The sequence below is a fragment of the Piliocolobus tephrosceles genome, chromosome 20, assembly GCF_002776525.5.
Source record: "Piliocolobus tephrosceles isolate RC106 chromosome 20, ASM277652v3, whole genome shotgun sequence".
In the NCBI taxonomy this organism is placed as follows: Eukaryota; Metazoa; Chordata; class Mammalia; order Primates; family Cercopithecidae; genus Piliocolobus; species Piliocolobus tephrosceles.
The window spans coordinates 52,827,596-52,841,699 of record NC_045453.1 but is presented as its reverse complement, the minus strand read 5'-3'; the positions used below and the strand labels follow the sequence as shown (position 1 = coordinate 52,841,699).

Here is a 14,104-nt window from a genome sequence, read left to right as displayed (position 1 = left end):
TCTGATTAAAGTTATACACAGTATTCTCTTAGAATGCTCACATTCTCCTTCTTTAATTATATCCCACTTTTCATTGTAAATGTTGTGAGTTTGTGCTGCAGCCACCTTCTCCTCCTCATCCTCCCTTCTGCCCCCACCTAAATCTCCCTCTCTCTATGTCTCTCACTCTTGCTCTCAGTGCTTGCCAAATATATATCCAACAGAAAACAGTTAACTTTTGCTTTTACTCATCATTGTTTTACTAATTTTTTTGGGGAGGGTACATATTACGTATCTAGGTTTTGGTTTGTAATGCTCTCATCTTTTCTTTCTAAAAAGTTTATAATTTCTGCTTAACTCAAGGATGATTTAGGGGTGTATGTATGTGTGTGTGTGTGTGTGTGTGTGTGGCTATGAATGTTTAATTTCCATGTATATAGATGTTGTACACTCTCTGTCATTAATTTATACATCTCCTTGTTGTTGTCAATGAGCATGACCACCATATTTTCTGCCTGTTGAAAAATGCTGAAATTTCCTCTAGGGCCTAATCATGATCAGATTTTGAGATTGTCACATGTGTGTGGGTAGCCAGGGTGCAAAGGAGGGAAAGAAAAGAAATAATATACTTAGAGAGAGAATAAATATATTAAGAGAGAGAATAAAGCTCATTAAGTACTGTTATTTAAATTATGTTACCTTGAGTTATTTAAGTTGTTTGTACTAAATTATTAAGTATGATATTCAGATCTTCAAGATTCTTACTTCTTTGTCTTCTTCTTCTGTTAATTTCTGAGAATCATTGTCTCCTGTTTGTGACTTTGCTAATTTCTCCTTGTATTTTGTCAATTTTCAAATGTTTTGATGCTGTATGGTCACATGCTTAAATATTAATGGCAGTTAATATGATGTATTATTACTGTCTCTGCTTTTTCTCTTGAAGTCTGTTTTGTCTCATATCATTGTTATACCTGTTTTCTTTTTTTCTTAGCATGTGCCCATGGTATCTTCTTTCATCCCTGCATTTTCAAACTTCTTAGATAGTTTTCAAAATATTTCTGTAAACAACCGTAATTTTACCTAGTCTGAAAACCTCTTTTATAAGTGAATTTAACCAATTCTTATTTACTGTGCTTAGTGATGTATCATTTTATTTTGTGTTTTCTACTTATAATATGTTCCTGTCTTCTCTCCATTCTTTATCTGCTTACTTTTTAAAAGAGGCTCAAGTTTCTTTTGCTATTTCTCCCCTGCTAATCATTTGGAAGTTATATTTTTTAATTTTAATTTTCTATAGGATAACTCTTAAATTCATAGCACCCATATTTAAACTCCTATTTTCCTACTAATATCTAGAGTTTTTAGTATCTCTGTTCCCCTCCCAAAATGGTTTTACTTCCCTTTGTCTCAAACTTTGTTCCTCCAACCACCTCACTGGCCACAACTCATATATTGATATAATCTAGGATTTGGGTTGGCTAATTTTTAAATTTATTTTTTCTTTTTTCCTTTTTTGGCATAGTACAATAAGACTTAAGAGTAAGCCTATTGTTTCTTTTTACTTTATTTTTCTTAACATTATTTCCCATATCTCTTTCTCTTATTTATTTTCCCCTGACAGAGTATATAATGCATTAAACTTTTCAGAGTAGATCGCTAAATCTTTCTGATTACTTACAAGTCTGTAAATAACAACATATTTCTCCTAAAAGTTGAAACAGTATTGAACACAGAATTTTAAATCCAAAATTATTTTTCTCAGACTTTAAAACTGTCTTACTGCATTTAGTGTTGTGGATGATGTATCTGATAGCAGTCTTATTGTCATTTTACCTCTAGATTATCTTTTCTCTTCCTGCATCTTTGAGAGATTTCGTAATTTCTGCATATTTTGTGTCTTCAGTGTCACCATGAGGTATATTTGGGGGTGTATATCTTTCCCCCCATTTATACTACATGGAATGAGTAGATTTTTTCACTTTGAGGACTCAAATATTCAGGTTTCAGAAACGTTCTTCTACTGTTGCTTTATTTCCATCCCTCCGTTATCTCCATATAAGGTTGTTAAACCTTTCCTTTCTATTTTCTATATCTCTCATGAATGCTATTTCTTTTGGTGTTGCTTTTTTTTTTTTTTTTTTTTTTTTTATTCTTTTTTGGAGATGGAGTCTCACTCTGACACCCAGGCTGGAGTGCAGTGATGCCATCTTTGTTCACTGCAACCTCCACCTCCTGGGTTCAAGCAATTCTCCCTGCCTCAGCCTCCTGAGTAGCTGGGATTACAGGTGCCCACCATCACACCCAGCTAATTTTGTACTTTTTTGGTAGAGACAGGGTTTTGCCATGTTGGCCAGGCTGGTCTTGAACTCCTGACCTCAAGTAATCCACCCCACTCGGCCTCCCAAAGTGCTGGGATTATAGGCGTGAGCCACCACGCCCGGCCTGGTGTTGCATTTTTAAGAATTCCTTGGCTCAACACTTCATCTGAGTTTTCTTTACAATTCAGCTCATCTATTAAGTTTTATTTCAACAATCTTGTTTTAAATTTCTAGTATCTGTAGTTAATTATATTTTAGGAACAGGATATACTCTGTCTTCCCTCTGAAAAAATCAGTATGCTGAAGTCAGGTCGTGTTTTTCCTGGTCACTGTCTTTCCTTGGGTGTAAGTTTTACTTGCTGTGTTTGGCGTTCTTCCATGTTCTTTGCATTGCTTAACTATTTGGTGACTCTTTGTTGTATGCTCATGCAAGATGTTTGGGTTGTAGTTATCGCATACATACCATGTTGCCAACAAGGATAGGTAAAAGGAATGCTGAGTTCTTCCTAGTTGCAGGGAGCCACCTTGAACAGTGCCTAGCTTCTCTTTAAATGTCCTACTCACTGTCTATGATAAAACTGTTGCAGGGCTTTTCCTTAGTTCAGCTAAAAACGGGGTTCTTTGTCCCATGGCCATGAAAATTCAAGCTCAGAGACAATTTAAATGGTGAGTAAGACAGGGTTTCATTGGGTTGAAAAGGGAGAAAAGAGAATCTGGACTCTTACAAGCCCAGAATCCCTGCTAGAGGGCTTCCTGCCTGGCCATTGGAATTCCAAGTTCCACACAGAAGGAGGAGAGGCCAGGCTCCTCTCTGCTACAAACATTGTGAACATCCCAAGGCCCTACCTCAGTGGGCAGGCTGGTTGGAGTTTCTTCAGGGACCCCCTATGAGCTGGCTGTCTCAAAACCAGACATTCTCTTGTTCTCCGCGTGGCCCAAGAGGTGAGGAACAACGAGGTAGGGGAAACAGAGCCTAAGAGAGGGCTAAAGAGATGACCAAGAGCTATAAAAAATTCTATGCCTACGTGATTCTGCAACTTATACCCTGTGGGCTCCTCCTGCCCATATGTTCACCTTCAAGCCTATAGTGCCCCTAGCTATTTACAGCAGACCTCTCTTATGTATTGATTTTGGTCTATGTTTCCTTATTTTATCTGGTGCCTTCAGATTTAAATATATATATACACATATCTTGTTATTTTGTAGGATTTGGAGAGAATGGAAACTTCCCAAATGATCACCTCTGGTATTTCTTGATTATGATATCTCCAGGTTTAGAGAAAAGAAAGCAAGTTGGAGGTCAGACAAAGGGAAGAAGAAAAAACTGTATTCCACATATTTGAAGAAAAGCTTCCGTAAACACAGAAATGCAAAGTGATTAACCATCCTCACTTATTTTTTCATTTTATATACTAATGAGCTACTCTTTTTCATTTTTAGGTCTTGAATATAATCATGGCCAAACCTTATGAATTTAACTGGCAGAAGGAAGTTCCTTCCTTTTTGCAAGAAGGAGCAGTTTTTGACAGATACGAAGAGGTAAATAAGTGTTATTAATCTTTTCTCTCAAAACATTCTAATAATTATTAAGTTTCAATTACAGTATTGAGTATTCTTTGACATAAGTAAGAACATCTTTAGGATTTATAGGTTGGAGTTGTTGAAAAGAAGCAAGTTATGAGATAGAGTAATAATGATAATGATAACATAGATTTTTGAGTGCTCGTTATGTGCCAGATGACCTTCTAAACATTTTGTGTGTGTGATTTTTTAAATTTTTTACAAAAACCTTATGAGGTTGTTGCTATTAATATTCTCAGTTTACAGATGGGTTTTATGTAGTAACAGTTTTTGCTTAATGCAGTGCTTTTGGCAGTTTTTCTACATATAACTTTGTATGTGTTATAAATGTAATAGTGATTGAACTTTGTGCCAGTCATTGCTTTGTTCATTTCATTGATACAAACCATTTTGACCAAAGCTTTGCATGTCTCTGATTCTATCATTTATTGTCTGTGCCCTTGCAAGGTGGTGATGACTCCAGACTTTCTATAGAGCAGGGGCTTTGGGCCACCAATCTATTCAGAATGGCTGGGTAGGTGAATTAAAGCCTCATTTGCATTGTAAATGCATGACTTTTCTTCTATTGTACTTGAATTTGAGGTGACTTTGGAAGGAGTGTATAATGAAATTGATGTTTCCTTTACCACAAAGTTGAATGTAAAACATACTAAAACTTCATTTAGAGTCAGAATTGGTTATTTCAAAATCAATGAAATGTCTGAAGTGGCTAATTTGCTGATCTTCCCGAGGTCGAGATTGTCAGATGCGGAAACTAGGTCTTCTGTGAGCTGACATAGCTTAATACTTGTTGACTTGATTTTTCTGCAGGGTGTATCATAGTACTACTCTCTAGATTTACAGGATAGTCACTTTTTCAGTAAACAAAATTGTGAATGCTAAGGATGGACCTAAACATGGTCACTATTCCTTGTTTGAATTAAAATATTGAAGTGATGACTGTTCATATGTCTGAAATTGAAATAACAGTGAACTGCATTCTGCTATAAGATGAAACAATAATATTCTGCCATCCAGAGACAAGCACTGTTCATTCTTTTGCAGTTTGCTTCTAGTCTTTTTTCATATTTGTTTTTCTTTTTTTCTCTCTCCCATGGTTGAGATCATAGAGTAATATTTTAAAAATATAAAGCAGATCCCATTTCTCCTGTGTTTAAAATGCTTCCATCACTTCCCATTGTAGCATAAAGGGAGGTTCACAGAATGAAATACAAGGTCTTCTATAATTTGGCTCCTTTTTAATTACCTCACGTTCATTTCTCTCCGGTTTCCAACATACACCATATACTTCAACTATAGCAAACCACTTACAGTTTCCCCCATAAGCTATTCTACTACATGGTTTGTTTATGCTACTCCCTCTTCCTGAAATGCATTTGTTCCGACTGGTTTGATTGGTGAACTCCTCTCCTCTCAGAACCCAGATGAGAAATCTCCACTTCTGTGATACCTTCCTTGACCCATTCAGTAAGAGGCAATAACTTATTTTTTGCCACCACTGACCTACCCTTGCATATTTTACACTGCCTTCACATTTTATTTAATGTTTCTTTCTCTCAAACTATACTCTGAGTTTCTTGAAGTCAAGGATTGTATTTTACTTATCTTTTTCTCTCCAGGGACTAGCAGAATACCTGTAACTACCAAACTCTTTGTAGATGTCTAGCATCTAAAATGATTTTAGATCCAGTTGATTCCAATTCAGACTAATAATTCAGAGAAGGTAATTTTGAAGAGATTACATGCAATCATTGGTTCAGTATATCTTATACTGTTATGTAAGGAAAAGCTATTGGAGAATAAAGTACTTGACAAAAGTGAAATGTGATTTGATGAACCAGAGATTCATTTGAATCGTTTTTATTTCTTGTGATTTTTTGGTTGTTAATCATCACAGCTCGTATTGGGAAATACTGATCACCTGTGCTTCTAAAGGCATTTGCTTTTCCTCTGGATTCCTCTGCAAACTAGGCAAAGTTAGAAGAAAAGAACCCTTGAACAAGTATTAAATACAATGTAACTAAGCTTTCAACTCTTTCGAGTGCTATTTTACTAGGATTTTGAGCAAAAACGTTTTAACTTTATAAAATAAACATGTGTCTTCATGATAACATACCAAACTACAAAGCCAACGAATATTTCAAGCTGGATGACAGACTGCTTAAAAAAAAAAATTATTTCCCACTCCTGTAAGACTCAGTTCTTTAGAGCCAGAGCCATGAAAACATTTAAGGCAATAAAATGTAAGCAGAAAAGGTTAATTTCTATGGTTGGTACATGAACAGCGATGAGGGATTACAGCTGAAAGCCAGTGGGAGGAACAAGAATTAGAGAAACAAAACCCAAGCATCCCTAAAGTGTCATAGCAAAGGTACCTTTTGTGAAGGGGCATAAATGCTGTCAGCACCATATGATAACTAATGTTATCATCATGAACTCAAATAGCAGCAAAAATAAAATTATATTCCTTGTATTTGTTTAAAGAAAGCAGCTGGGCTCAGTGGCTCACGCTTGTAATCCCAGCACTTTGGGAGGCCGAGGTGGGTAGATCACTAGGTCTGGAGATTGAGACCATCCTGGCTAACGCAGTGAAACCCCGTTTCTACTAAAAATACAAAAAAATTAGCCAGGCATGGTGGCACATGCCTGTAGTCCCAGCTACTTGGGAGGCTGAGGCAGGAGAATCCCTTGAACTCAAGAGGCAGAGGTTGCAGTGAGCCAAGATCATGCCCCCGCACTCCAGCCTGGGTGACAGAGTGACACTGTGTCTCAAAAAAAAAATAAAATAAAAGGAGCAGAGAGGTATCTTAAACAGTGAGTAAGCCACTGTTTTAAAAATAGTCAGTAAATGTAGTAAGTGCAAATGCATTTAAAGTTTATTTTATTATTTCTGCATTACTGAGGAATTATTTTTGAGGCAGCCAGATTTTTACAAATGACCTAAGTGGTAGGCTGTGTTGTAGCATCTGATTGTATTGCCATGACACTTCTAATTCTGTACTTCTCTAACTTTACTTGACTTACACGTTACTTAAATGCAAAATGTATTTTGTTTCCTAAGTGATGCTTAACATTAAATCTTTAAAACAGAGATTCGTCTCTTGTGGAGGAGAGAAATAGCAGTGCTTTTAAAAATACATGCAACCCAGATATCTTTAACTAAACCAACCCCCTGACTTTCCTATAATATCCACATTAAAGATCTGTAGAACCCATTCCCTGTCAGATCAGGGCCTTCCCAGTCTTTCCTAGAATTCCTAGGTGCTTACCCACTCTTGGTGATGACTTATGTCCTCAAATGCTTCATTACCATTCACTTTCCAGGACTGTTGACTACTCTGATTTGTTTCCTTCCCTAAATCCATTTTAACATCAAATCCCAGAAACAGAAGGATGTTGTATAAAGTAGACATTTTACTGAAGATTTAGTGGCAGCAGAGGAGAATTGCATCACACACCAGGACAAGTTTAAGATTAAAAATCGGAGATCACGCTGAATAAATTTCATTAGCCAGCCCAGCCAGGGGTGTCTCTCTTTTTTCTTCTTTGTTCCTCTCCTCCATAAAGATGCATGTTCCTGTTTCCTTTATTTTATTTTAATCACACTCAGAGTCCTTTTTCACTTTTCCAGATGCTTTTTTCTTAACTGTTAAACATTTTCTGTCTCTCAATCTAAAGAAGAAAACTTCAAAATTCAAGTCCCTTCTCATCCTGAGCTGTTTGGCTCCCTTTCCACCTCAAACTCTCCCACCCAGACTCTCCTGATATCTTCCCTTTTACATAAGCCTGAAAGTTAAAGTATATCCTGAGAGTCAAAGTATGTCCTTAAAACAAACAAAATATAAAAAGAGCTTTATTCTTAAGAAAAAGACTGCCATCACGATAAGTGTTTACCAACAGGACTTTCCACAGTGATAGAAATGGTCTACATTTGTGTTGCTGTTATGGCAGCCACATGTGGCCATTCAGCACTTGAAATGTGACTACTGGGACTGAGGGACTTAAGTTTTTAATCTTACATAATTTAAATTCAAATTTATATAGGTACGTGGGCCTAGTGGCGTTCTTATTGGATAGCATAGACAACCAACTCAAACTATAACCAGATTTAAAAATTCCTTTCTCCTTTCTTCACACTAAGAAACATTCTCAGTATATTCCATTGGAATCTACAGAATTCATCAGCCAGTCCTTCTTAGTGGCAGCCAGAGCAGGGGTTCAAATGTTTTATAGATGACTCACCTCAGCCACTGGCCTCGTCTTTCCCACATCATAAATCCCAGCTTGGGCTACCCCTTCTTCTTGCCCATGGAACTTTCTTGTATCTGAGTCAAGCTGCCTAGATGGAGTCCATTTTTCTAGCAAAGTCTTGGTCTTCTTGGTCTTTATACTAGCCTCCCCACCTTCCACCCTATACACGCGTGCGCACACACACACACACACACACACAGTGGAGGAAAACTGAGACAATTATTGCAGGTGTCAGGATCAAAGGAGTATCAAAGTGCTGGGTCAATACAAACCTAAAGTCAGGCACAGTGGGACAGGTTGACTTTGGCCTCTTTCCAAGGTGGTTCTGAAATCAAATTGTGAGCAACCACACCATGAAGCTCAGAAAAGCTCAAGCAGCCTACACCCCACAGGCTGTTCATCAGAAAAGCAAAGTGCTTTCTGAATACGATTTTTAAGACTTAAAAACACAAGCCTCATATAAAGTATTTTGATTAAAAGATATATTTAACTAATCAGTGAGGACATTAACAGGATGATAAAGCTAGTTCCAAGAGCACTTGAGGAAGAGAGTTTTACATAGGAAAGGAAAGGAAAAGAAAAGTGAAATAAGTTTTGTCAAAATTAGATACAAAACTGGCTAATGCCCTGTAAGGCAATAAAACTATAACCTATTATAGATTTGCCTTTTTCTACTGGACACAAGTCATCTACATCACTATAGAATAACAGCAGAAAAATGCTATCTATTAAACTTCAAAGAATCTAGATCTTAAACAACAGTAAATAGTAGATCAAACCAAAGATACATTTTTCTATAAAAGTAAATCATTCTTAGGTATGCCTCTTCAATCATGCTTTGATGTTACAATGAAAAGAGGGATAGCCATCTTTGTATATTATTTTTAAGCTTTCGATAATTTAAACTAAATTATAAAACAGTGTCCAGATATACCTGTATTTACACTAAAAGATACTTACAGAGTCATCTAAATGATAATAATCATAATAATATTAGTTTTTCAACTTTCGTAATCAACCTAAAGGTAGACAAAACATGTAATTATTTTTGACCAAGCATAACAAAAAAGCTGTTACCTTTATTTAAAATAAGGGTGCCAGACAGATGCTGGAAATTAGAAGGAACTTGGAGAAACAGAGGAAAGGCCAGAGGCTTAATATTCTTAGCAAGAGGGAAGGTTGATAGTTGATGTACAATAGAGGCTTACATATATGCTTTAAGGTATAAAAGTAGCCAACCACAAACCAAAAGTAAAATAATTTCAAATTTGGAGTTGAGGGAGAAAAAATAGTGAAAATGTGTTAAATGGAGTTAAATTGCTGTGTTTTTATCCCAAGAAACCGATTTCTGCATGTTCCTCGTGGATAATTGCTTTAGTTGCTGGCTGTCTTGCCATGAGTCATGTTTTCTTAAGCTCCTGTCTCTATTCGAGTTGGACATACAGAACAGAAACATGTTGGTGCCACTTTATTATGCACTGCAGTAAGTACTGGCTTCATAGTTTGGACAGCAGCTGTTCTCACCGCTATACCGCCAACACCACTGGCTGGGCTTCTCAGTTTTAAACTCCAGGCTTTCAGCATGTGGCCCCTGAAGCCCTTTCACTCTCACCCTCCACTTTGTTCCACTTGCGTGTTGTGATGAGAACCTTGTGGTGTGAGAGGAGAGGAAGGGGCAACAGGGATGGGGGACTGACCCCAGAAGCCTCAGTGAGGAGGCCCCTTTCAGGCTGAGTCTTGATAGGTGAGTCAGTCAACCACTCAAAGCACAGCTAAGAAGAAGGGAGAGGCCAGGGCTTCTGCAAAGGCATGAATATGACAGCACATTCTATTGAGGGGAAGGGGACTGTCCAGGTAGGGCAGAGGGTAGGGCGGTGGAGTACAGGGGTGAAGGCACAGAGACGGCCAGTGTCCACACCATCAGTGGGTTTACTTTTCAGCCCAGGACATTGGCATTTGATTCTGAAAGCTCTAGGGAACCTTAATGGGGTTTCAGCAGGGCAGTAGTCAGTTCTGGATGACCAGTGACAAGTGGATGTGGCTGGATTCCTTGTGGGAGTAGTCTGGGGGTTAGTGTTGGACTTGAAGGACTTAATGGACAGTCAGTCATATATATGGAGAAATAAGGGAGGATTTCGAGTACAGGAATAAATGAGAATATTTTTCTAACCTGGTAGATGTAGAAGATGTGAGAGAATAATTGTAGATGAGGTTGGAATTTCTAGCACAGGAACTGGACAGCTCTGATGCAAGGTGGAGGGAATGCCAGAGAAGGGGGTACATAGATGGATGCATGTATATTGTTTCTTTCTGAAATGACGAAGAACCAAAAGCAAAAGCGATACCTTCTGTAGTACCTAAGAAGCATTTTGTATATAATCACATTAATACTAGCTAAAAATACATTGCACAGAAAGGGAAGAACATAATAAATGATCCAAGAGGACGAACACGTGGGCGCATCTTCCTCTTTCAGTCCTCCTCTCTCAGGGCGATTGTTGCTGCCCGATGGGATGGGATGAAAGAATGAGGACCCCAAGACCCTCACAGTCATGGGCTTCCTTCACTCACCCTCTCATGTGGGTGATACTGCATTCCTTAGGGTATGAGGACCCCAAGACCCTCACAGTCACGGGCTTCCTTCACTCACCCTCTCATGTGGGTGATACTGCATTCCTCAGGATAGAGAAATTTTTTTTTTCTTTTTTTTTTTTGAGACGGAATTTCGCTCTTGTCACCCAAGCTGGAGTGCAATGGCATGATCTCGGCTCCCTGCAACCTCCGCCTCCTGGGTTCAAGCAATTCTTCTGCCTCAGTCTCCCGAGTATCTGGGATTACAAGCATGCGCCACGATGCCTGGCTAGGTTTTGTATTTTTAGTAGAGATGGTGAAGAAAAAGTATCTCTGACAGAATATTCTGAATTATAATTAGCGGTAAGATTGTAAATGTGTATACTTATATGAGTCTATCACATGCTCTATATTGTATGTGAATTATATTGGAATCATTAGGCTACAACAACCTATATAGCAACTTAATGATGATAAACAATCTTGAGTACAGTTGGCCGTTTAACAATTCAGAAATGTTTTAAAGTCATTCATTACAACTTAATCCATGGTGCGAACCACTGTTCTAGAAGACTGAGATAGAGCAGTGAACATGACAAAGTCTCAGTCCTTTGGGAGTGTATGGTCCAGCAGCAGAAGACCAACAATAAACAAATAAGCATAGAAATGAATGGTTTCCAGCAGTGTTTGATACTATTATGTTACTAAAAGGAGTGATCGAAGGATCGGAGAGACAGGCAGACACTGAAGAGTAGGGGAGGGGACATTGCTGTGCGTTGGGTGGTCAGAGCAGGCCCTATTCAGGAGGTGACATTTGAAGTTGTAGCTGAATGATAAGAAGGAGCTAGATTGGCCGGGCGCAATGGCTCACGCCTATAATCCCAGCACTTTGGGAGGCTGAGGCATGCAGATCACCTGAGATCAGGAGTTTGAGACCAGCCTGGCCAACATATCAAAACCCCGTCTCTACTAAAAATGTAAAAATTAACCAGGCATGGTGATGCGCACCTGTAGTCCCAGCAACTTGGAAAGCTAAGGCACAAAAATCGTTTGAACCTGGGAGACAGAGGTTGCAATGAGCTGAAATTGCACCACTATACTCCAGCACTCCAGCCTGGGCAACAGAGCGAGACTCTGTCTAAAAAAAAAAAAAAAAGCCAGTTTGACCAAGAACTAAGAGAAAAGCATTCCACGACATGGAAACAGCAAATGCCAGGCCCTGAGGCAAACGTAGTCTTGGCATGTCAAAAGAAGAGCACCAAGGGTAGAGTGAGCATCATGGGAAGGGTGTGGTAAGGGTGGAATTCTGAGAAGCAGGCAGAGGCCCCCTCATGTGGAGCAGTAGTTCTCTCAAAGTGTGGTCCCCAAGCCAGCATCATCAGCACCACCCAGAACCTTATTAGAGATGCGCATTCTCAGGCCCATCCCAGGGACCTACCGAATCAGGAACTGGCCCAGGCGTATGTGCATTAACAAGCCCTTCAAGGAAGTCTGGTGCACACTTAAGTATGAGAATAAATGGTGTAGGACCAGGCAGAGGTGTTTGGATTTCATTCTGATTGCTATGGGAAGCCATTTTCAAGAGACTGGCATGATCGGATTTACATTTTGGAGACATTTACTCTGGCGGTCGTACAGAGGATGATTTGTAGGCGGGGTCCAAAAGGTTGGAGAAGACAAAGACTTTAACGAAGGTAAGCTAGAGGTTTCATCCTTCCTTTTCCTGACCATGTCTCCGTGGGCAATTTTCTTAACATCTCTGTGCCAGCAAAATAAGGGATGTTAAGGTGGACGGGCGAAGAATGTCAGTTGTTCTCCTTAAGATTCTATGAGTCTGCACACACCTGCCAGTCACCTTTCTTGTCAGCACAGCTGTGTGACTTCTTCCTGATGTGAGAAGAAAGCCAAGGCCAGGCATCTGAGCACCACCTCAGTTGGCCTGAACACTAAAACAACCCAAAGCACCAAAAACAAAGATCAGCCAGGTTTTTGCAAACAAAACAAAACAAAACACAAAACATTCAGGCCTGTTCCTTCTTCTAGACCAGCCTTTTAAATGAGAGTGCTGATAATGTTATCTGGTCTCTCATGCCCCTAAAGCTCAGAGCTCATTGTCATCCAAGCATGAGACCTTTAAGGAAAGGTTTGTAGAGTAGGTCATCTCATGCTGAAAAGTCATAGAGCTGGGTCAGCATACTTTTTCTGTAAGGGACCACATATTAAATAGTTTAGATTTTATTAGTCCTGCAGCCTCTGTTACAGCTACTTTACTTTGTCATTGTAGCCCAGTAGCAGCCATAGAACATAATATGTAAATAAATGAGCAGGCACCTGGATTAGAAGACAAACAATGCCACATAGAAATGAGTAACAAATTGGTTTTGATGGTAATGGTAATAATGAAATAATTTTAGTTTCAAGTAATTATTTTTACTCCTCATGTTCTCTTACTACTGTATTGTATTTTTAAGTTAGTCATCCTTTATTTCCTTTCCTTATCTTGATGGATCATTTTATCAGTTTATCAGCTTTTGCTGCATACGTAACAGATGGCTCACCTTTCTTTTCTAAGATGCTCTCATTTTTGTGGTCGGGGGAGCAGGGACTTGCTCTTCTCATTTTCATGTCTCTTCCCTCTCTGTGAAGTTTCTTTGGGCTTGCTTTTATTTCTTCACAAAAGTAGAAGATAATTCTATTTCTTGGAGGAATGGAAGCATCTCCCCCATGAAATAGTGCCTTGGTCAGTTTCATGGAAGGTGGTAATCCTTGAGATCCATGCTTCAAGGGTGCAAGAAGGACATCTTACTCATGGAAAGATGTGAGACGCATCCATTAGGAAACTAGACAAGGAAATCTGGGGTCCCACTAGATTTACAAGGAGCTTGTGGAAACAACACAAGACAGGTAGAAAGTATGGAAACAATATAGGCAATTAAATTAAAATATAAGTGTAAGCACCAAGGGGTTCTTCCTGCCAGCTGCACAAAGAAAGAATACGGCATCGTAGTAAAGAAAGAGTTTGGGCAGGTGCAGTGGCTCACGCCTGTAATCCCAACACTTTGCGAGGCAAAGATGGGCAGATCATTTGAGGTCAGGAGTGGGAGACCAGCCTGGCCAACATGGTGAAACCCTGCCTCTACTAAAAACACAAAGATTAGCTGGGCATGGTGGCAGGTGCCTGTAATCCCAGCTACTCAGGCGGCTGAGGTGGGAGAATCACTTGAACCCTGGGACATAGATTGCAGTGAGCCCAGATTGTGCTATTGCATTCCAGCCCAGGTGACAGTAACAGAGGAAGACTCTATCTCAAAAAAAAAAAAAAAAAAAAAAAAGAGTTTAATAGAGACAAGGCCAGTCACACCACATGGGAGATGAGTTAGTACTCAAGTCATCTGGTCCAAAGC

The 14,104-nt window shown here is 39.1% G+C and overlaps 1 protein-coding gene across 1 annotated transcript in view; it reads left to right on the top strand.

Moving 5' to 3' along the window:
- PLCB4 (phospholipase C beta 4) overlaps positions 1 to 14,104 on the top strand; it is a 266,056-nt gene that overhangs the window by 86,665 nt on the left and 165,287 nt on the right. The window contains exon 2 of the mRNA XM_031934696.1: positions 3,738 to 3,836. Within this exon, the coding sequence (XP_031790556.1) occupies positions 3,753 to 3,836 (84 nt within the window). The 5' untranslated portion in view covers positions 3,738 to 3,752. The remainder of the gene's footprint in view (positions 1 to 3,737; positions 3,837 to 14,104) is intronic.